Source organism: Balaenoptera borealis, assembly GCF_965194805.1.
Source record: "Balaenoptera borealis genome assembly, chromosome: 14".
Taxonomy (NCBI): domain Eukaryota; kingdom Metazoa; phylum Chordata; class Mammalia; order Artiodactyla; family Balaenopteridae; genus Balaenoptera; species Balaenoptera borealis.
The window spans coordinates 92,030,766-92,050,890 of NC_138875.1; the positions used below are offsets into that span (position 1 = coordinate 92,030,766).

Sequence of the window (20,125 nt, forward strand, 5' to 3'; positions counted from 1 at the left end):
AGACCTTGGGCTCTGAGTCCCTGTCCCCACCCTGCACCTGACCTACCACCAGAGGGAAAGAAGGTTTGTAGCAGGTGAAGAGGGCCTTGTTTGGGCACAGCACCACTGCCCAGCCACCTTTGACCCTGAAGCAGAAGGAAAAATCGGTAATACTCATCTCATCTTTAAAAACTTTTTAGGGCTTCCCTGGTGCCACAGTGGTTGAGAATCTGCCTGCTAATGCAGGGGACATGGGTTCGAGCCCTGGTCTGGGAAGATCCCACATGCCGTGGAGCAACTGGGCCTGTGAGCCACAACTGCTGAGCCTGCACGTCTGGAGCCTGTGCCCCGCAACGGGAGGGGCCGCGATAGTGAGAGGCCCGCGCACCGCGATGAAGAGTGGCCCCCGCACCACGATGAAGAGTGGCCCCCGCTTGCCGCAACTAGAGAAAGCCCTCGCACGAAACGAAGACCCAACAAAGCTAAAAATAAATAAATAAATAAAGAGAGTAGCTATTAATTTAAAAAAAAATTTTTTTTAAATATTTTCTCTAGCAAAAAAAAAGAAAAAAAAGAAGCATTCCTAGTGCCTCTGGGTCAGTATGTTGGGAGGGTTTTCCTGTTCCCTATCCCACCTGCACCTGCCATCTTCCAAGAAAGGAAGGACAGCTGAGTCACTCTTTCAAGCTCTTGTTTACGTTCCCTCTGTCCTTCTCAGCATTCTACCCAGGACGTCAAACATCCCCTCTCTTTTTCTGTCAGGCATTGGTTTCCCAAGGGTGTTCCCTAGACGGCCTGCTCCCCGTAGTTCTGTGAACCCAACGAACGGCCCAAAGGACTGGTCTCCAATGGCTACAAGCACCCCAATATACAGACAGATTAGACAAATCTGACAAATCTGCCAGGGGGTACTTACCCTGGGGCTTCGAGAAGGCTTCATGGGGCAGTGCAGGTGGGCGAGGAACTCCCTCAGGGGGACCTCTGGGAACGAAGGTAATTCCCTGGAGGGAAGAGGGGTTCAGGGTGAAGTAGAGGTTCTTAGGAGGCTGTATCTAGATGGGCTTGCAGCTTTCCGTGGATCAGGGATTTTAAAAAATGTGTTCAGCTACTCACTATGGGGGAAAGTACATGAATGGCCAGGACATTTCTGAAAAGGAGAAGTCCTAAGGCGGAAGTTCCCTTACCAGATTTTGAATGTGTTAGAAGTGAACAACACCGGTAAGAAACAAAATGGTAAAGAAGATAGCGCGTGTAGAGTACTGACTCATTTAAGATCTCAAACCAAAGAGGAAAGAGGGCCTGTTATTATTACAAATCATAAACTTTACCAAGAGGAGAGAAGGTACAGGATCAGTACCTTGTCCAAAGTCACACAGCTATTAAGCAATTGAACTGGGAGTCCGCCCCAGGTAGCCTGGGTCCAGAAGAGAATAGAAAATAAGGAAATAGCAGGTAAGTATGCCTTAGGTTGCGTTATGTGGTAATGATTGCATTTCAGACTAGTGAGCATGGAAGAGAGAGGCAGCCTCTATTTACAGTGGGTGTTGGATAATTACCTTTTGGCCTACCTTTTGTTGGAAGATCAGACTTCTATTAAAAATGAAGCTTACGAAGAGTTTGCCCTGATTTAGAATACTTGAAATTATTATGTGCTTCAGTTAAGAATGTATGCTTTTGAGTCTGACAGTTAAAGGAGGCCACTTACTGGTTGGAAGTGTTTTAAATGCACTGGGACCTATTTCCTTTTTAGTAACAAGGGAACATAACTCGCTCAGAGGGGGCTTGGGAGGCTCAAATAAGACAATGTTTGTAAACAATAACTTCTCACCTGGCAGCCAAAAAAAGTAACTGATTTTATAACAATGAATTAGAATCATAAAATTTGTTGAACTACATTTAAATTTAATAACGTAGGTACCTGGACATTTTGGTTTCCATTGAGGTTTTAACTTCACGGATGCTTCGCGGGTGGAGCGCAACCAGGAATATCCTCACTGAGCACCAGCCGGTCCTGGAGAAAGGGCCTGTGATCGCATTCCCACGACAGGAGGGTTTCCTGCAGCAAATCTCCAATTTCCTCTCTGTTCACCCACGTCTGCCTTAGTATATTTGGACGGTGGGGATTGCTTCCCCCAACCCTGCTGTCTATGTTTTTTCTCTCACTTCTTGAAAAGAACCTTAAAACGAGAAAAACAGAAGATTATCTTTTTATAAAAATTAGAAAACATGGATAAGCAAAAGGAGAAAATTTAAAAGCCAAATAAGAGTAATAAAACAATAATTTTGTCACCCGGTGGCAACCAGGGTTTAACAATGTGGCATACATCATTTTGTGACTGTACTTTTCAAATGGGCTCGTCTCACTCACACTGCTTTGTAACAGCGATTTTTATTGTACAATGTATCACTAGTCGGGTCAGGAAGCATTCTTTCTCCGCGCAACTACTAATTACCCTCCAGGAGCCCATCCTGTTTGTGAAGTGTGATGTATTTAGCAATAGTCCACCAGGCGCTTGGGTCGTCTCCAGATTTTCAAGTGAACAAACGCTGAAATGTTTCTCTTTCTGCCGAAGTCTTTTGCGTAAGTTTAGGCATGAGCTTTGATGTCAGAGAATTTTTGCCCTGACCACCCTTTAAAAAGCAACTCGAAACCCTCCTGGTCTCCTCTCTTAGAGCGCCTTCCAGCTCGCTGTGTGTGCAACATCTCCCCAAACTAAACTGCACAGGGGAGAGGCCAGACCGTGTCCGAGCCAGGACGGCGGCACTTCAGAGGCTTCCCCTGCGTGGCTGACCAGGGTCACCGAGAACTCGGGCCCCCAGGCCCCCACCGTCGCGAAGGCCTCTCCGCTGCGCGCAGCTGCGCCCCAGGGTCACGCGGGGGTGGGATCGCCGGGGGCCTCCGGCTGGGGGTGCGGAGGCACGGGAGGGGCGGGGATGTCTGCCCCCCCGGGCTGCGACCCCAGCCGGGCTTTGTCTCCGCAGAGCTCCAGGGCGGTGGCGTGGGGTTAATCCAGGGTCACAGCTTCCTCCTGCTGCAGAGGCGGGGGTCGTGGCGCCCTCTCCTCCACCCCAGCCCAGCGCCCCCAGGACCCCGGCTCCGCTCCTTCTGGGACCTGAGAACGCGCAGAAGCAGGCTGGGTGGCGCCTCCGACGCCCCCCCTCGCCCCCCAACCTGTCGGCTCCCGTGCAGCCCCCCGAATGCCACGGACCCCCGAGAACCTCTCGGCTCCCCGAGAACCACCGGAACGCCCCAAACCCAGGCTGGCGGACCCGCAGGCCCCGCGGACTTACGGGGCGCAGGGCACGGGCGGGGGTCGTCGGGCGGGGCCCTCGCAGGGATTGGCGGAGGCCTCGATACACTGTAGCGACCGCGCCTTCCCGCCGCCTCCCCGGACGTGCGGGCGGAGCACGTGCGCGCCGAGCGTGGAAGCGGCCCCGGGCGCCTGGCGCGGGTAGTTGGGGGCGTGCGGATGAAGGTGAGTGAACGTGGGGGGCGTCCGGGCGACGGTGACTGAGTCCGGCGGCGCGGCGGGCCGCCGGGGAGGCTTCTCGGGCCCCGCGGGGAGAAGGGCGCCGGGAGAGGTCCGGCGGCGCAGGGCCACGGCCAGACGGAGGTGTCCGGGCAGGACGCAGGGCAGAGCCGCCTGCCCCCCGCCCCCTCTGTGCCCGCCGGGCCGGGTCCCCGCAGTGTTCGGGGTGCCCCCCGAGCCCACTTCCTTCCCGAACTCCAGGACCCTCTCCATGAGCTCGGCCCTTAGCTTCCTTCCCGCCCTTCCTGGAGCCGGGTGGGGCGGGCTGTTGGCGCTGGGGGACACCTGGGTCTCTCGAAGGGTGCGGGGTCGCGGGCCTCCTGCCAGTCGCGACGGGAAGAAACGTGGGGCCCCGAGGCAGGAGCTCGTGACAAGGCGCTGAGGCCCGGAAGCGGCGGCGAGAGCGCGTCCCCTGGCGGGCGCCCTGGAGGCCCTGTCGGGAGGAAAGAGCTGGAAGCAGGCCAGATCCTCTGCCGGGAGCGCGGCACTTCTCTGCAGGTTCTCTCAACCCGTGCGGACAGCGGTTTGGCAGCATCGACTAAAAACGCGTCCTTTACGCTCGCTTCCAGGAGCCTGTTCCACAGAAGTGAGGTAGTTGTGAACACAGGTCTGCACGTGCTGTTTGAAAAAGCGATCGCCAGCTGCGTCAGCGGCCGCGGCTGGGAAGCTGCCGCTGCACGTTACACGTTACGCTGCGCCTCGCACGGGTGCTTTGCAGGACCCGGCGCAGACCGGGAGTCATGCCTGCGGCGCGGGCCCGATTAAGTATCGCCACAAGCAAACTCTCTATGCTGTTAAAACTTGGTGTCTGTTTGCATAGTTAGACGGTAATTTTTTAGAACAATGCAAAGCCTTCGGTCCAGCTTGCCGTGGCTCACCTGTTTGCGTCGGGGTGGGAAGGCGGCAGAGTGGGCTTTTGGGGTGCAACGGGCCACACGGGAGCCAGCCTGGCCGGGCCCCCGCCCTCAGGCCTTTGCAGGTTACCTCAGCTCTCAGCCTGTGCCCTCACCGGGCAGAGCGGGAAGCTTGGTGCCCGCGGCGATGTGAGGGCAGGGAGCCCAAACTCCAGCAGGGCTGGGCCAGAGGCCGGCACGTGTTCATTTCTTTGTCTTGGTGCCTTCTCTTCCTCCTTTCACTCTTTCTCTCTTTCCTTGTCTTAGTTCCTCCTTTCCTTCTTCCCTTCCCTTTCTAATTTTACTATTTTGTCGGATTAGAGCAACCCTTAAATGTTTGTGGTTTTCAAATATAAGGGGTTTTTTCCCCCAAAATTAAAATAGTTAAAAGCGAATTTTGTTGGTCCCGCCTAGCGGGCCTCTGACTCCCCCTTCGAAGGAGCGCCAAGGGTGTCTGCCCAGTCCCTGGCCCGCGGCCCTGCCCACCCACTCCGAGAGGCCTTGCTCTCCGTCTGGCAGATGCTGGGGGGATCTGATGACCCCAGCGCAGGCACGCCCGCCCCCCATAGAGCCCGGAGAAGGAAGGAGGAAACGCGGTGACAAGCGGTGTGAGAAGTGGGAGAAACACAGAGGTGGCGCAGCGGGTGAGGGGCACGAGGGCACCAGACAGAGGTTCCAGGCGTGCGGAGTGAGAAGTCTGGCAGCGAGAGCAGCGAGCTGGGCCTTGGTGCACCGCCAGCGTCTACGCTGTTGTGAGGAATACAAGGAAAGTCTGGCGGGCCCTGTCGCGCCGCCTTCTCTCACTGCTGCCACGATACCTGTGGCGGGAGAGGCCTCGCAGAGTTGCTCTGAGGATTGACGTGCAGTCAGCCGATCAGCGCCGGCGGTGGTCCTGACTGTCGTCTTGTTTGCAGAGGGGTTCAACCTGACTCAGGATGCAGAGTTTCCTGCAGCTGCTGAGGGGAAGCGGAGGTGCTGGCCTGCCCTTGGCCGAGCTGGTGACCCTCGCAGGCAGGCTGTGCCGGGAGGTACAGGACGACCCCGCCCAGGTGCAGCCCTTGGTCACGGCCGTGCTGGAGAGCCAGCTCCGCCTGTACCTCTTGGACAACGCGGACGTGGCCCTGGTGTGCGCCAGAGTGCTGGCCCAGCAGGAGCAGTACCGGGCTGCCTGCCAGCTGCTAGAGGTAGGACTGGGGGGGGGGCGGGCGGGGAGAGGGGCAGCAGCCCACACCATCCTGAAGACGATGGAAACGCCCAGAAGTCAGCAGGAGCCTGGGGAGAGCTGCTATAAACCGAGCCAGGGCAGTTCAGTCTCACTGTACTAAGTTCTAACTTGCCTGCTAACGTGAGACAAAACTGTCCATCTATCGAATCCCTCTGGTTCTGGACCAGTGGTCCTGGCTTGGAAAGTTGGCACTCCGGTTAGTGAGGCAAGCAATCAAACAGACCCAGGACCGCAGTCCCTTAGCTGCGGGTCTGCAATCGGGAACTCTGAAACCACAAGTATCTTTGTCACTCCTCTGGTGGTACTTTGAACCTCAACTCAATTGGCATCAAACCTGAGCTGCATTGATGGGAAACTATTTACGTCTTTATTTATCCACTTAATATTACTGCAGTACGTTTTGTTACCCAAATCCTGGTATGTTTGCTTGCAGGATGCTTCCTGCCCTAGATCATACTGGGATAGTGCAAATTATGGAGTATATATCTGTGTTACTTCCTAAAGTGTGAGGAATTCTGAATTCCAAAATACATCTGGCTCAAAAGGTTTTTTTTGTTTTTTGTTTTGTTTTTTTTTTTTAAATTTATTTATTTTTGGCTGTGTTGGGTCTTCGTTTCTGTGTGTGGGCTTTCTCTAGTTGTGGTGAGCGGGGGCCACTCTTCATCGCGGTGCGCGGGCCTCTCACTGTTGCAGCCTCTCTTGTTGCGGAGCACAGGCTCCAGACGCGCAGGCTCAGTAGTTGTGGCTCACGGGCCCAGTTGCTCCGCGGCATGTGGGATCCTCCCAGACCAGGGCTCGTGTGTCCAGAACCTGTGTCCCCTGCATTGGCAGGCAGACTCTCAACCACTGTGCCACCAGGGAAGCCCTCAAAAGGTTTTAGTAAGAGATTTGGGGACCTGTGTTTCCCTTTTTCACTCCATATTACAGTCCACGCATAACTCATGCTGAGTTTACCTTCACGATACTAAACAGCCCAGTTCTTTGTTTTTGCTCCCTCTCCCCCAATCCCTGTGGCACCCTCCTGGCGCTCACGCCCCACCACCGTGTCCTCTCCTGCCCCTTCTATCTATTAGTCTTCACGTAGCAGCCAGAGGCAGTTTTAAAACTGCGGAAGGGACCACGGTACGCGCCGAGGCGCGGCCCCAGAGCCTGCCACGCCGTCCTGGCTCCCACACAGTGGCTTGCTGCTCTCTTGGAACTCCCGAGATCTTTGTCTTTTGACCTTTGTGTGTGCCGTTCCCTCTGCCAGAGGCTGGACACCACTCTGTGTGGCTGGTGCCTTCCTACCTGTCCGGTTTCTGCTTTAAATGTCACCCCGTCGAGCTAGTGCCTCCTTTATTCCCAAGGACTTAAGGGAGCCCTCACCCCCCCTCTATGGCTCCTTCCTCAGCTCACAGTTAGAAACCTGTCTTTTTCGATCTGTGATCCGCCTCCCCTCCTGCACTGCAGGCCCCAGGAGCAGGGGTGCGTTAGTTCTGCTCATTAAAGGATCCCCAACACCCAGCATGACACCTGGAACATAAGAGGGTTCAGCCTTCCAAATATGTCAGAATAAATGGCTGAACACACAGAGCTGAAGTAGCTGCCGTGAAGTCAGTCAGTGATGGAATGTGAGCGTGACATCAGTGATGAAAAACTCCCAGGAGAGGGACCGTAACTCAGGATGGTCCAGAAATGTCTCTGAGGAAGCGATGTGTTCTGAGACCTGAGAGAAAGGATGGGGCTGCCACATCAAGAAAGGGCATTTCCCGCCAAGGGCCACTCCTGCAGCTGGGGAGGCGCCAAGTGGGTTCCCTGTCTGACGGTTGTGCTGCCGTCTCCATCCTGGCAGGAGACTGCAGGCCTCAACCCAGCAAAATGGGCTTTTCCTGATGCTGTTGAGAGAAAGCTAAATGATTCTCAGCACCTCCCTCACCAAGATGGGCCTGAGAACACTGGGGTTAAAGGCAAGAACCACATACTGACCACAGGGGCTGTGTCCAGCGGAGGCCCACACTCAGCGTCCTTGGCCATCTCTAAAGTCTGGTTACATGACCAAGCCGCACTGGGTTGGGGAGCTGTCACTGGCACAGACCGGGACCCCTTCGTCCCCCTGAGCTCAGAATGAACTCACTGAGCCCCAGGGGCCCGCCCTGCTGGTGGGAGAGAAAGGCCTTTCACGCAAGACGGGGATCAAGCCTCGGGCCCCTCAGACCTGACCATGTGGTTCTCAGCGCGGCTTGGCCTCTTGTGTGCTATGGCCACAGCCCAGAGTTGGCCTTCCCCTTGCCTGGCCCTCACCTTGGGGGCGGGGGGCGAGGGAGAGCTGTGCCCGCCTCCCGTTCGTGGGAGGGCCTGCTGGGGACAGGAGCCCAGCCATGGGGCTCGTGCTCCCGCCGCGGGGCGCCAGCCAGCGGATGTTCTTAGCGGTCAGGCTGGGTCAACGGCAGGGCTCTGGGGCAGGCGAGCGTGCCGGGTCTCAGCAGGCTCTTGTCCACAGGGATGCCGGGTGCCGGGTGGCAGCCTGAAGCTGGTGCAGCTCTGGAATGACATCCACTACCGTCTGGTCATGAAGAGGCTCGGCGTGGCCACGCTGACCCCGGTGCAGAAGTTCCGGTGCAGGAAGAGGTATGCACCGGCCTTTATCGGCGCTTATTCCCTGGGGCTCCCAAGGGGTTTGCCCTCCCAGAGCACAGAAGGACTTAGGTGAAGTAGAGGCAGGGAGATGAGAGGAAGCAGTGACAGACAGAGGGCAATAGGCTCAACAGCAGCGGGTGCCCGCCACTGAGCCTCCTCTCCACCGCTCGGCTGGCTGTGGGGACGCTTTCCTACCTGTGCCCGCAGGGCGAGGACAGGGAGCTGTTCCCAGGACCCAGGCCGAAAGTTGTAGCTGCAGCAGGAGCCGCTGCCTGTCAGTGAGGGCCCTGCGGTGAGGGAGGCGGCAGGTGGGCACCCTGACCTCACTCGCTTCCTGCAGGATGGGTGCCCCTCAGCTCGGCTACTCCCCATGGTCAGGCTCTGCAGGCGCCTGGCCCGGATCCCAGCACGGCCCCTCAGGGCTGCAGGACCTTTAAAAGAGAGATAAAGGTGAGGGTCTGCAAGCACCACATGAGATACACTTAGTGCTTAGAAGGCCGTCTGGTACCCAGTGGCTGCTGGATAGATGTTGATGATAATCGCCACCGTGACCATTATCAGCACTAAGCACACATTACGACTGCTAGCTACCATCATTACCATCATCACCGTTCATGGATGAGGTCACCAAGGCACAGAAAAGGTAGTCACTTGCCTGGTTACACACTAGAGAGATGCAAAGGCAGGATTCCAGCCTAGACATCGAGACTGTAGAGCCTTTATTCTTGACCTTGGGTGTCCCCCACTGGCCAGGAGGAGCTGCAGGTCTTGCTCTGAGCTCCTGAAAGCCCAAGTGACTGGAGTTTCTGAGCCATGGGCCTGGTTGATGGAAGAAGAGATGGATTCCTTTTGCATCAGACAGAATTTTTCTCATGGTGCCCACCAGATATGTCCTCAAAGCCCAGCAGTTAATCAGTCTTGAGGTCTTCAGGGATGCAGTCAGGTCCCTCCATATAGGCTCTGACAGTCTGCCAGAGGGTGGCTCAGCAAAGAAAATGCCTTGGGGACCAGCATGCAGTGTTTGTGAAGAGGCCCCTGGTTGCTGGGCGTTATTAGAGGTGCTGGGGCCCTGCTGTCCTGGAGCTGCCCGCGGGTGTGGACGATGGACAGTAGACCAGGAAACAAAGCAGATCCCGTAATTCAGAGCAAGGAATGCTAGACGGAACTTGTTCAGTAGAGGGCTGTGACTCACTGGCCCTCTGCTTGTGGTAGGGCTGCAGCACAGGGCTGAGCCTTGGAGAGGCCTGAGCCCAGGGAAGGCGTGCTCTGGGCATAAGGAGGGGCGACACTGGAGTTAACAGCAGATGGTTAGTGCAGGAGCGGAGGTGGGAGGTTCTTGGAGTTTCTGGGAGTGGCCATGGCTGGGGAAAAGGTTGTGTCAGGATTGACTCTAGAGGATTTGCCGATAGGTTGAATGTACTGGAGAAGGTAAAGAGAATAAACCTGGCTGCAGGGCTCTTGGGCTGATTGGCAGGGACATGCTGGTCTCTCACTGGATGCACAGGACGGGCTGGGGGACGGTGTGGGGAGTGGGAGATTGAGCTCCACTGGGATGTGTGGGGTGTATTTGCGATGTTCGTGGGGATTTGTTCAATTGGCATTTGGATAGCAAATCTTGTATAGACCGGTGCTGTTTGTTTATACGCCACTTTTTTCTTTTGGAAAAGTTCCAATATACACCCAGTAAAGAGGGTAGCATAACCAACCTCAGTACCCTCATCCCCCAGCTTTAACAGTCATGGCCATTGGTCAGTGAGTGTTACTGGAAACCCTGGTGGAAGTGTGGGGTGTGGGCCCGGGCAACACGAGACCCCTCCCTTGTTCAGGGGACGGACCCGGGGACTGCAGCACACAGTCCTGCAGGGGAGGGGGGTGGCCAGTGAAAGGACAGGAAGTCCAGGGCAGCACGACAGGTGCATTCAGAAGAAGGGGGGGGGGTCCGTAACCACCTCCTCACTGTCCTCATCCAGGAACCCACCGCCCGCCTCCCTCTGCCCTGACGGCCTCAAGAACCGGAACTTCCCCAGAGAAGTTCGCCAGAAGCTGCAGGACTTTGCTTCGGGCGTGAGCACCAACCCCAGCAAGGCTGAGCGGGTAAGAGCAGATGAGAGGGAGGCCAGGCAACCCTCCCCTTAGCCCATCCTCCCCGGTCCTTAGGGGACTCCCACCCTTAGGTGACATCACCACCCTGAGGGGATTGACCCGCATCCTTAGCCACACCTCTCCGCCTCCCCAGTGGCCTATCTGCCAGGGCGCTGGCGCTCTCCGCCTGCCCTGAACTGCCCTGGGGACGGAGCCCTTTGGCTGGCAGCCGCCTGCACACGTGGCGGGGTTAGTTTCATCACGGGAGTCTTAATACCCCGTCATCCAGTGTGGCTTCAACAGATGCTCACTGAGCGCTCACCGCGGCCGGGACTCCGGCAGGAGGGATGCACGGGTGAGCTCTCGGGAGTAGGTGGAGGGGGCAGCATAAGAGCCTTGCCGCTCGTAAAGCTGGCGTGCTCCCTTCTCTCCCGGTCCAATCAGCGGGGCTCTCCCAGTGGTCGCCCCGCCCCTTCTCTCCGGGTCCAATCAGCGGGGCCCTCCCGGAGCTCCGTGCTGTGGCCCTTGGTGGTTCGGATGTGGCTCCTGAGGAAGGACAGGTTCCTGATCGCAGGGTCGGTCGTGGCCGACGCGCTCTCGCACCGGGCCGGCGGGCGGGCGGTCAGTGGTTTGGTGGCGCCTCGGGAGGGTCCGGTTTGCAAGCCCTGCCGAGCCCTCCCGGCTGTGAGTGGCCGTCGGCCGGGCGGCGGCTTGAGGAGGAACAAGGCCAGAGGCCACGGCGCCGGCCCGCGTGATGCCGCGGCCGCCCTGTGTCCCGGCCCGCTGGTGTCCCGGCCCCGCGTCTCAGGAGCGGGCTGGGCAAGCGGCGTGTTGTTTCGGGGCAGGAGGACCTGGCCTCGGAGACGCGCTTGACCACGGAGCAGGTCTACAACTGGTTCGCCAATTACCGGCGGCGCCAGAGGGCCCTTGTGCAGCGCGCGGCGCCAGCCCGGGACTCGGCGGAGGACCGCACCGCGAGGGAGGCCGTCCCGCGCCCCCCGCAGCCCACAGGCCAGCCCCACCTTGGCTCTGGGTGCGTGGACAGGCCTCAGTGGTCGGGTGAGTGGCCCCTCTCCCAAAACCTGTGTCTAGGGCCAGGCCGAGGTAGGGTCACTGGTTACAGGACAGGACCCTCTTCGCCAGCCCCCGTCTGCACGTTCGGGACTTCACCCTGTGGGAAGCGAGATCGCTGAAGCTGAGGGTCAGGTTGGGCTCAGGATGGGCCCAGGTGGGGCTGCAGCAGCGTTTTGCGTTGAGAGGTTACTTTGCGGCCAGGGCCAGGAGTCAGTGGGAAGTGAGCCAAGCACTAGAATTTAGGGTGTTCTGGGTCCCTAATTATGGGTGTTGGTTCAGACCAAAGACAGATCAAGGGACAAACAAAGAATACTGGGCAGCCAGCATGGCTGCTCTTAACCTGCTGGGAAGGAAGCTGGGAGTCTGAGCATCACCCAGCTTCCCCTCCTGTCTGATCGGCTTTTCGCAGGACCTGAGGAAAGTGGGTCTGTACAGACCCAGGAGACCACCCAAGGGCCGTGGGAGCCACTGGTCCTGACCCCAGACTTCTCTGGAGACGAGACCATGCCAAAGTCACTGGCTCCCAGGTACTGCCACCCACGTGGGCCATGGGACCGTCCCCTTTTCAATTCCCCATCCTCAGTGGGAGACCAGGCCTGGAGTGGGCGTAGGAATGCCTGCCGGACACTGGGACCAGCTCAGTGATGGAGGGCAGAGAGAGCTGAGACCCCAGGTACAGGGGAGCCACTGGCAAGGAGCCCACGTCATGGATCCCAATCTTGTTCCCTGGAGCCTGACTCACAGCCTGACTTAACATAAATTTTGGAGAATGGGGAAAACGAAGAAAATCATGCAGACCTATCTCCTAAAGGCAAACCCGCTGTCCTCGTGGTCTGTTTCTCTCTAGCATTTGGTATGGTTGGTATATCATTAAGTTAGTAACAGCCAACATTTCTTGAGTTCCTGCTATAGACCAGGCCCTGTCTAACCACTTTCCCTCACCCTGTTGCCCCTGTGGTGCCGCACAAACTGCTCTGAGGAAAGTGCTGGCAGCAGCAGGACTGAGTCTGAGTGTGGGACCAGGTCCACGTCTGTGTAAACATCAAGCTGTGCCCACTTTTTCCATTTACACTTGTGTTTTCAGCGTCTCTCATGACACCACCTGGGCTGGCACCTCACATCCAGGCTGGCACTACCCAGGTGTGTGGCCTTAGGCAGGTTCCCGTGACCTCTCAGTGTCTGATTTTTCTCACCTGTGAAATGAGGATAGTGATGGACCCTGCCATGCACGTCATTGCACAGATGACAGGGGTGGGGGGTTGTTAACAAAAGCCCAGGAGCACCATCTGAGACACAGGGAGCATTTGGGGAATATTTTAATTCTTTAAATTATTAGCTGCTGCCTAACATTCCTTTAAGATCCACCTTCATTTAATCATTCAACTATTAGGCTCTTCCTAATCATTTTCAGCTTTCAATATTGTGGAACAATGCTTCATTGAAGGCCCTTGTAAATAAATTGCTAATGTATCTTAGGTTTCCAGCGGTAGTATTTTTTGTGTCTCTGGAACCCTTGCAGCCCCAGGGAGAACTGTGAAGGCAGCGTGATTGGGGTGGACCCCACAGCCATCTGTGGCTGCGTTGAGTCCGGAGCCCAGATTCCCAAACTGGGCCGGAATCTCCTCCCAGGCCCACCTCCCCCAGCCTAAGGGAGCCTCTGCCCACCAAGGGATGATGTTCGCTGTGCTCCCCAGGTCTCTGCAGGGTGGTGAGATGTACCAGGAGGGGCCTAGCCATGATCCTGCCACTCTTCCTCCCGTCTGCCCTGGCCCTGGCCTCTGCCCTCTGGCTGCTGGCAGCGACACGCTGGACCCCTCTCTGGGTGCCCCCGAGTCGTGGCTGACGTCTCTTGCACTGGCATCCTCCAAGGAAGTTTCCTTCCAGACTAGGCAACTGATCCACAGTCACGGGCTGGACCTCACGATGCGCCCTGCAGATGCTCCTCTGGCTGTGTCCATCGCCGCCCTTGGTGAGCCCAGCGCCACAGGTGGGTCTCGCTAGACAGACCATGTGTTTCTACATCAGATGCTTCAGCTGCTTGTATGTCATTTGACGGGGAAGAATTCTGAGGGGCCAGGACTTTCTTCTTGAATCTAATGTATTTGATTAGACCCCAGACCAGTGCAGTTGGAACAGGCTCTTCCCACCAACAGCCTGGATATTTTTCATTTTATTTTTGTTTTCAAAATAAAATGTGCACGTGACTAAAAAAATAAGATGGTGAGGAAAGAGTTAAAATGAAATGAAATGGCTGCCACCCCTGTACTCCAGTCCCTGTAACTAACCAGCCAACATCTGCTCCAACAGAGGAGGGCTGAGCAGTTCAGACCCCTGGCCCTCTCGTCCTAGTTTCTTCCTTAGTTGTAACTGTCGCTATAAATACCTTTAAAGAACACGTATTCAGGTATATATTTTGTGCACCAAACACGATAGCATCTTGTGACATCCCAGCTTCTAAGGAGGATGTTGGCACTGAACTCAGCCCGTCACCTAAATTCCTTAGTCTTCTGTGGTTACATACAGGTCGTCTTGTAGTTTGTCATTGCCTCCCTTTTTTCTTACATTGTCTGCTTTTATCAACATCCCTAACTTCTTGCAGTGTCTTAAGCATCCCCTCTGAAGACTTGTTGCTGGGGCCTCCTTCTTCCTGCTCCCTGTCTGGGGTGGAGCCGTCATCCCAGGAGCAACTTTAACTGCTTCCCTGGGTTTGCTTCAGTGTTTCCTTAATTGCAAGTCTTGTTCCTTCTTTCTTGACTCTTGTTATGTTAGAGAACGTCTTTAATTAACTTTATAAGAAAGGGTGCCTGCAAGGTAAAGTGTCTGATTCCTTGCATCTTCTGAAATTGTCTTTAATCCGCCCTCAAGTTTGATTAACGATTTGTCAGGGACAGAATTCTGAGTTTAAAATACTTTTTCCCTTAGAAATTTGAAAGCAACACAGCATCCAATCATAGCATCCAGTGTTGTCATTTTAAGTCAGATGTCATTCTGATGTTTACGTATTTTTCCTTTATTGGAGCTTTTTATTTTTGAAGTCTTGGTGTTCTGAAATTTCACAGTGATGGTCCCAGGTGTGAGTCTTTTGAATTCACTTTGTTGTTAAGCTTTTCAATTTAAAGAACCAGAGAACAAGGTCTTCTTTAAGCTCTGGGCACTTTTTTGTGATTTTCTTTGATAGTTTCCTCCTTCCAGTTCTCTCTTTAGAGCACAAATGTTATTTGGATGTTGGAAATCCTGGACCAATCTCCCAAAATGCTTACCTTTTAAAAAAATTTCTTTTTTATTGTACGTGCTTTTGTCTTAAACTCTGTCTTATGATATTTTGACAGTTATATATTTTAAGAGAACTCCAAGCTCTCTTTTCTTTTTTTTTAAAAATTATTTATTTATTTGGCTGTGCTGCGTCTTAGTTGCGGCACACGGGGTCTCTAGTTGCCGCGTGCAGGCTCTTAGTTGCGGCATGTGGGATCTAGTTCCCTGACCAGGGATCGAACCTGGGCCCCCTGCATTGGGAGCATGGAGTCTTAATCACTGGACCACCAGGGAAGTTCCCCAAGCTCCCTTTTCTTATTTCTGATTTTCCTTTCTTCATAGATCATGTTACTTGTTTTTGTTTTTTTAATAAATTTTTTTAAAAAATAATTTATTTTTGGCTGTGTTGGGTCTTCGTTGCTGCACACGGGCTTTCTCTAGTTGTGGCGAGCGGGGGCTACTCTTCGTTGTGGTGTGCGGGCTTCTCATTGAGGTTGCGGAGCATCTGCTCTCGGTGCGCAGCCTTCAGTAGTTGTGGCGTACGGGCTTCAGTAGTTGTGGTGCGCAGGCTCAGTAGTTGTGGCGCACAGGCTTAGCTGCTTCGCGGCATGTGGGATCTTCCCGGACCAGGGCTCGAACCCGTGTCCCCTGCGTTGGCAGGTGGATTCTTAACCACTGCGCCACCAGGGAAGCCCCGATCGTGTTACTTTTTATAGATGCAATATCTTATATGTCTCTGAGTATCCTAGTTAGAAGTTTCAGAAAATGTGCTTTCTTGCCTGAAGGGGGGAATGTTGGGGTTGTGGATTCAGGCCCTTCCTTGAACAGAGGAGGAAGAGGTGCCCCAAAGAGGAAGAGCCTGGAGACTCATTTCTCCGAGGCAGCTTTTCCATCTGATCGGATTGGTCTTTGATTTCAGAGACCTTTTCCTGTCCATGTTTACTAACAAGGCTGGAGTTGGGATGGGCAGTGGCCAGCCTCATACTGGGATGAGGGAAGCTGGTCTTCACACCGTGTCCAGCCTATGTGAGGGGTGATGTTCTCTGGGAATTGGAGAGCTCCCTGCCGGTTGCCTGAGCACCTTGCTTTCCCTCCCTCCCTGCAAACCTCTCAGGGTCCTTGGCCCCCGCTTATGCCCCAGCTTCCCTTCAGACTCCCCCCACCGTGGGATCAGACCTGTGCCCTGCATCTGCAGAACATGGACATCTCCCACCTGCCAGTTACCCTTCCCATGACACTCCCTTCGTTCTAGGCTTTGGGCTTTTTATTTCTGTTTCTCTTGGAGGAAGAAGATTAAACCCACTGATCTATTCTGTGTAAACTGGAAATGTTCAAATTAGCACTTAACCATATTTCCTGGACCTCAGACTATCTGTAAAGTTCTGCAGGAAAGGGGAAACAGCAGAAGGCAGAGGTGGAGTCATACACCAAATGGTTAGGAAGGTCTACGCTCTGGCAGACAGGAGGGAGGACTGTTGTTTGGGGTCTGAGATCAGGGATGCATGCTAGTTTTACCACCTGGATAGACTTAGGGCAGCAATGGACCTTCCTTCTTAGCTCACTTTGCTCCTAAATGTCTGTCGACCCAGAATTGATCACGTCCACAGTGGCTTGCCTTTTAGGGTGAAAGACACCCTGAGGGATTTTCTACAATATTTTAAGTAGAGAGAAAAGGCAAGGTAAGGTAGTAACACCTTGCACTGCAGTGAAATCATGGTGAAACCCAAGGTGAAAGGGGAGGGCAACGGCCACGGGCTGGGCCAGCCTGTGGTGAACGGGGGACACCGCGGGGTCTCTCCTCAGACAGCCGCGGTGGGTGTAGGGCGGACTGGGGTGCTGAGTCTTTGTTTGGCACTGGGGCTGGCGTGAGATCTAGAATGACAAAGAAAAATTTGAGGTCAGCAAAACCTGACATCGTTTTGGTCTTTGGGAGCCTGCAGAGGCCACTGAGATCAGCAGTGGTGGCTGCTCTTTCCTCGGCGCGGGAGCCGAGGCTGGGGGCTGGCCAGGCTGGACGCCGCCTCTCCGCGGAGGCCTGTGTTGGGCTGCACGTAGGCTGTGCCCCCTTCCCCCAGCACTGGGTTGTGGGATTTCTTCCCGTGCAGGATTCGCTGACCCTCCCAGCAGCAACGCCCAGAGCACATACCTGGAGGAGGGTCCAGGTACCAGCGGTGGCCGAGTGGAACCACAGGCGAGCGGCTTCCTGGTGCCCCAGCCTCCGCTGCAGGCTCCTGAGTTCACCCTCACCCAGAGGTAAGCTGCACAGCCACGGGGCTCAGGTGACACTGCCTACGGGCCGCGGACAGGGTGCCTGGTGCACAGACTCACCATCTCCAACGGTGCAGAGTGCGTCCTTTCCTCATGGATTTCTGGAAACCTCAGCAGTCCCCTATGCTACATCTACCAAAAGAAGATGGTAGTGTTTCCCTCAGAGAAGCATTGGAGCAGATGCGGGCATCCGTTCTGTGGATGGTGCTTAGGCCTCCACGCTTCCCCAGAGGTCTCCCTGGGCCCCAGCAGCCTCTTTCAGGCATTTTCTTTTCCCCAAAGACTGTTTTAGTTTCTGGACAGCATCAAGGTCCTGATTGTATATTCCAAATTGGAGTTTTAAAGGGGCTTGGGACGGCCGTGAACGGCCTAGGTGCTGTGGACTGTGGCCAGTGGAGGCCGTGGCAGTGACCAGAGACTTCACAGGAGGCGATGTCGGGCCAGGAGTCCTCCGGTGGAGAGGGAATCTACGATGGGGGCCGCAGGACAGGGTCCCCAGGGTTCGGGGTCTCCCAAGTCTGGGAGCAGAAGGCCAGGTGCCCCGTGAGGGCAGAATTACTGGGGGACATGGGAGAGAAGGGGAGCAGCCTCCCAGGTCACAGGCTCTGCTTGCGGAAACAGCCAGACGGTAGGAAAATCCAGACGGTGCTGATGGACTCACTTTTCCGTTTATGACCGGGAGCCACACACAGCAGCCACAGGGCCCCTCGTGGCCTGCTGGGCCTCTCCACTGGCTGTGTCCCCCGTGGACTCCAGTGCCCCGGCTCATCTTTGCGAGTGCGACTTACAAATCTCCTACAAACCATAGCTGTGCTGCTAGTCACAGGTCACAGGGCTGTTTCCACCCCGGCCGCCTCAGGACCAAGGCCCTGCTTTCTTTAGCTGCGTTTCCTAGAGTCTCGTGGAAGTGAAATCGTACAGCGTGGACTCTCTTTTTGGTGTGGCTTCTTTCCCGCAGCCTGACCGCTGTGAGGCCTGCCCCACTGCTGTGTGTGTCAGCGTCCCTCCTGCTTCGTTGCCGCGTCCCAGTCCTTGGTGGGGTTTGTCATCACCTGTTGGCAGGCATTTGGGAGCTCCTGGTTTGGGGCTGCTGTGCACATCCCCAGACACGTGGTGGCCTGCATGTTTGCCTTCGTGTCCCTGGGGCGTGTACACCTAGCGGTGGGATGACTGGGTCACAGGGTAGGTGTGGTGTGACTTTGAGGAACTGCGTGGTCATTGTTCCGAGCGGCCGCACCTGCTCCCCCTGCCGCTACCCCTGATTTGGTCCTAAGGACCTCTGGACTCCCTCACACCTCAGGCCTGTTCCTGCTCGTGACCTTCTCTTCCTTCCCATCTCTGCTCACCACCCCCTCCTCTGTGAGCCTGCCCTGATGTGCTCTCTGATTACCTGAGTCACCTGCCCAAGGTGTCACACAGGCCCCTCCAGCATCCTGCACACCTGAGGGCCCTGCAGGAGGAGGCCGTTCCCAAAAGAGTCTGGCCCCAGGAAGGGCTTCTGATGGGCAGAGAGTTCTCAGGGTGTGTCGCTCACAGTAAACAGCGTGAGCCTCAAATAGGGCCTGGCAAAGGGCCTGTCCTGACACTGTCCCTTTTCCAGCACCCCGGAGCTGGCCCCGGCCCCGCCTGCCTTCCCTGGCCCCGAGTCGGCCATGGAGCTGGGCCAGCCCATGCCCTCCAGCCAGGTGAGGCCTTCCTACGAGGTACCGTGGGTTTCCCTCCTAACTCCTGGGTCCTCAGCTTGGGACTTTGGAGTGAATAAAACGGGCAGAATTGAACATGGGGCAGGGATGCCTTGAGGCTGGACTTTGGTGGAATGAGAACTGGGAGGCAGGTGTCACGGGGAGGTGTTCCTTACGGAGTCCAGAGGGGGTGGGTCCCAGGATCAGGGGTGACCCAGATGGGAAGGCAGAGCCACAGAGGGTACCTCCGTGTGTGATGCTGTGTTGGCGTTCCAGGTGCCGTGGCCCGACGACCAGACCTCCAGCGACGCCTTCTGGGGAGCCAGGATGCTCCTTGAGCTTTCGGGGGGCAGCCTGGGCTGAGCTGCCCCTCGGGAGCCCGGCCAGTGCTCCAGGGGAGCAAGTGTGGACGTCTGGTAACACAAGTTACAGAGCTCTGTCCCTACAGAAGAAGGAGGTCCCCAGAGTTCCCTGGGGCTTCTGCTGCGAAGCACTGAGGGCTGCTGAGCCCCCTGCCATGTTTGAATAGTTTGGTTGGCAACTCCCTATACTGCAAGAAGCATCTGAGAAACATTCATGAAGTCAGCAGTCAGAGGTGGGTCTGTTCTGCTCAGGCAGCAGCAGCTTGCAGTCAAGCTCCTGGGCAGGCTGTGGCAGGAAGGCCCCTCTCCAGAGAGGAGGGTGTGGCACTGCAGCCACCCTCCCGCCTGTGCTGTGACAGGCCGGCCTTCTCCGCCCAGCCCCGCGGTGAGTGCGGTGTGGGCCCGCACGTAGGCACGTGCTCTGCAGGAGAGCGCTGGGTGGGGCGCGGCGCCTTCCCCTCGCGTTGTGATCCGTTGTGTTTGCCGACCAAGTGTTCTGTTCAATTAAAGTTTAATGTTCTGACACCCCCCTCCCCCATTCACTTAACTGTCCCGGACACCTGCCCCTCCCAGGCCTGGCCCCCATTGCACAGCGCCTGGGCACTACTCCACGCATCAGGACCTGGTGAGGGATATTCGGATCCTTCCCACCGGCTCCGTTTTATAAGCAGCGTCCCGTGGGCATCTCTGCGCTCTGCCCCTTACCTGGTCACTTTGCCCCGGGAACGAGGAATTGCCCCCAAGGTGGAAGCGGCGTGTCGAGCGCACAGGCCAGGGGCTGAGCTTTGACACCCAGGACTGTCCCCTCTGGGAATGGGCCCTTGACCCTCACCTCCCCGTCCTGTTGGTCAGCAGAAGTGGTACAGCGGGGAGCAAAGTCAGGTTTGTGGCCTCGGGGCTCACAGGAGAGTGGGGAGAGGCAGAGGACTAAGGGGGCGCTTCCAGGTACTTGCTGGGGGATGGGGTGAAGTGGGAAGCAGCTGAGAGCCTGGGACGCCTGAGTGGACACCGGGAGCTCCCCAGGAGCAGTGTCTCAGCTGAGACCACCAGTGCTCCCCCCGCAGCCCGTCACGTCCCATCTTCCTCGCCAGAACTGCAGGCAGGGCCGAGCACCACGAGTGACAGGCGTGCCACTTGGACGGCCACTCACATTCCAGGTTCC

The 20,125-nt window shown here is 56.2% G+C and overlaps 2 protein-coding genes across 5 annotated transcripts in view; both read left to right on the forward strand.

The window, feature by feature from the left end:
• ZNF268 (zinc finger protein 268) overlaps positions 1 to 2,444 on the forward strand; it is a 48,126-nt gene extending 45,682 nt beyond the window's left edge. For 3 of the 4 annotated variants that reach the window (XR_014234358.1, XR_014234359.1, XM_082355085.1), the window contains exon 7: positions 180 to 511. Coding sequence is in view for 2 of the 4 variants with exons in the window: in XM_082355085.1 (XP_082211211.1) it covers positions 180 to 205 (26 nt within the window). In the remaining 2 variants the exon portion in view is untranslated. Of the gene's footprint in view, positions 1 to 179; positions 512 to 1,893 lie in introns of those variants that run through there. The other variant, XM_082355093.1, reaches the window with a different exon arrangement.
• Positions 2,445 to 4,186: 1,742 nt separating this feature from the next.
• Positions 4,187 to 18,753, forward strand: ANHX (anomalous homeobox). The gene is made up of 9 exons (XM_082353907.1): positions 4,187 to 5,586; positions 8,107 to 8,234; positions 10,214 to 10,337; positions 11,171 to 11,384; positions 11,809 to 11,926; positions 13,094 to 13,390; positions 16,358 to 16,463; positions 16,585 to 16,904; positions 18,520 to 18,753. The coding sequence occupies exons 1-9, from the start codon at positions 5,338 to 5,340 to the stop codon at positions 18,716 to 18,718; spliced, it is 1,755 nt and encodes a 584-aa protein (XP_082210033.1). The 5' UTR covers positions 4,187 to 5,337; the 3' UTR covers positions 18,719 to 18,753.
• The last annotated feature ends 1,372 nt before the right edge of the window (positions 18,754 to 20,125 follow it).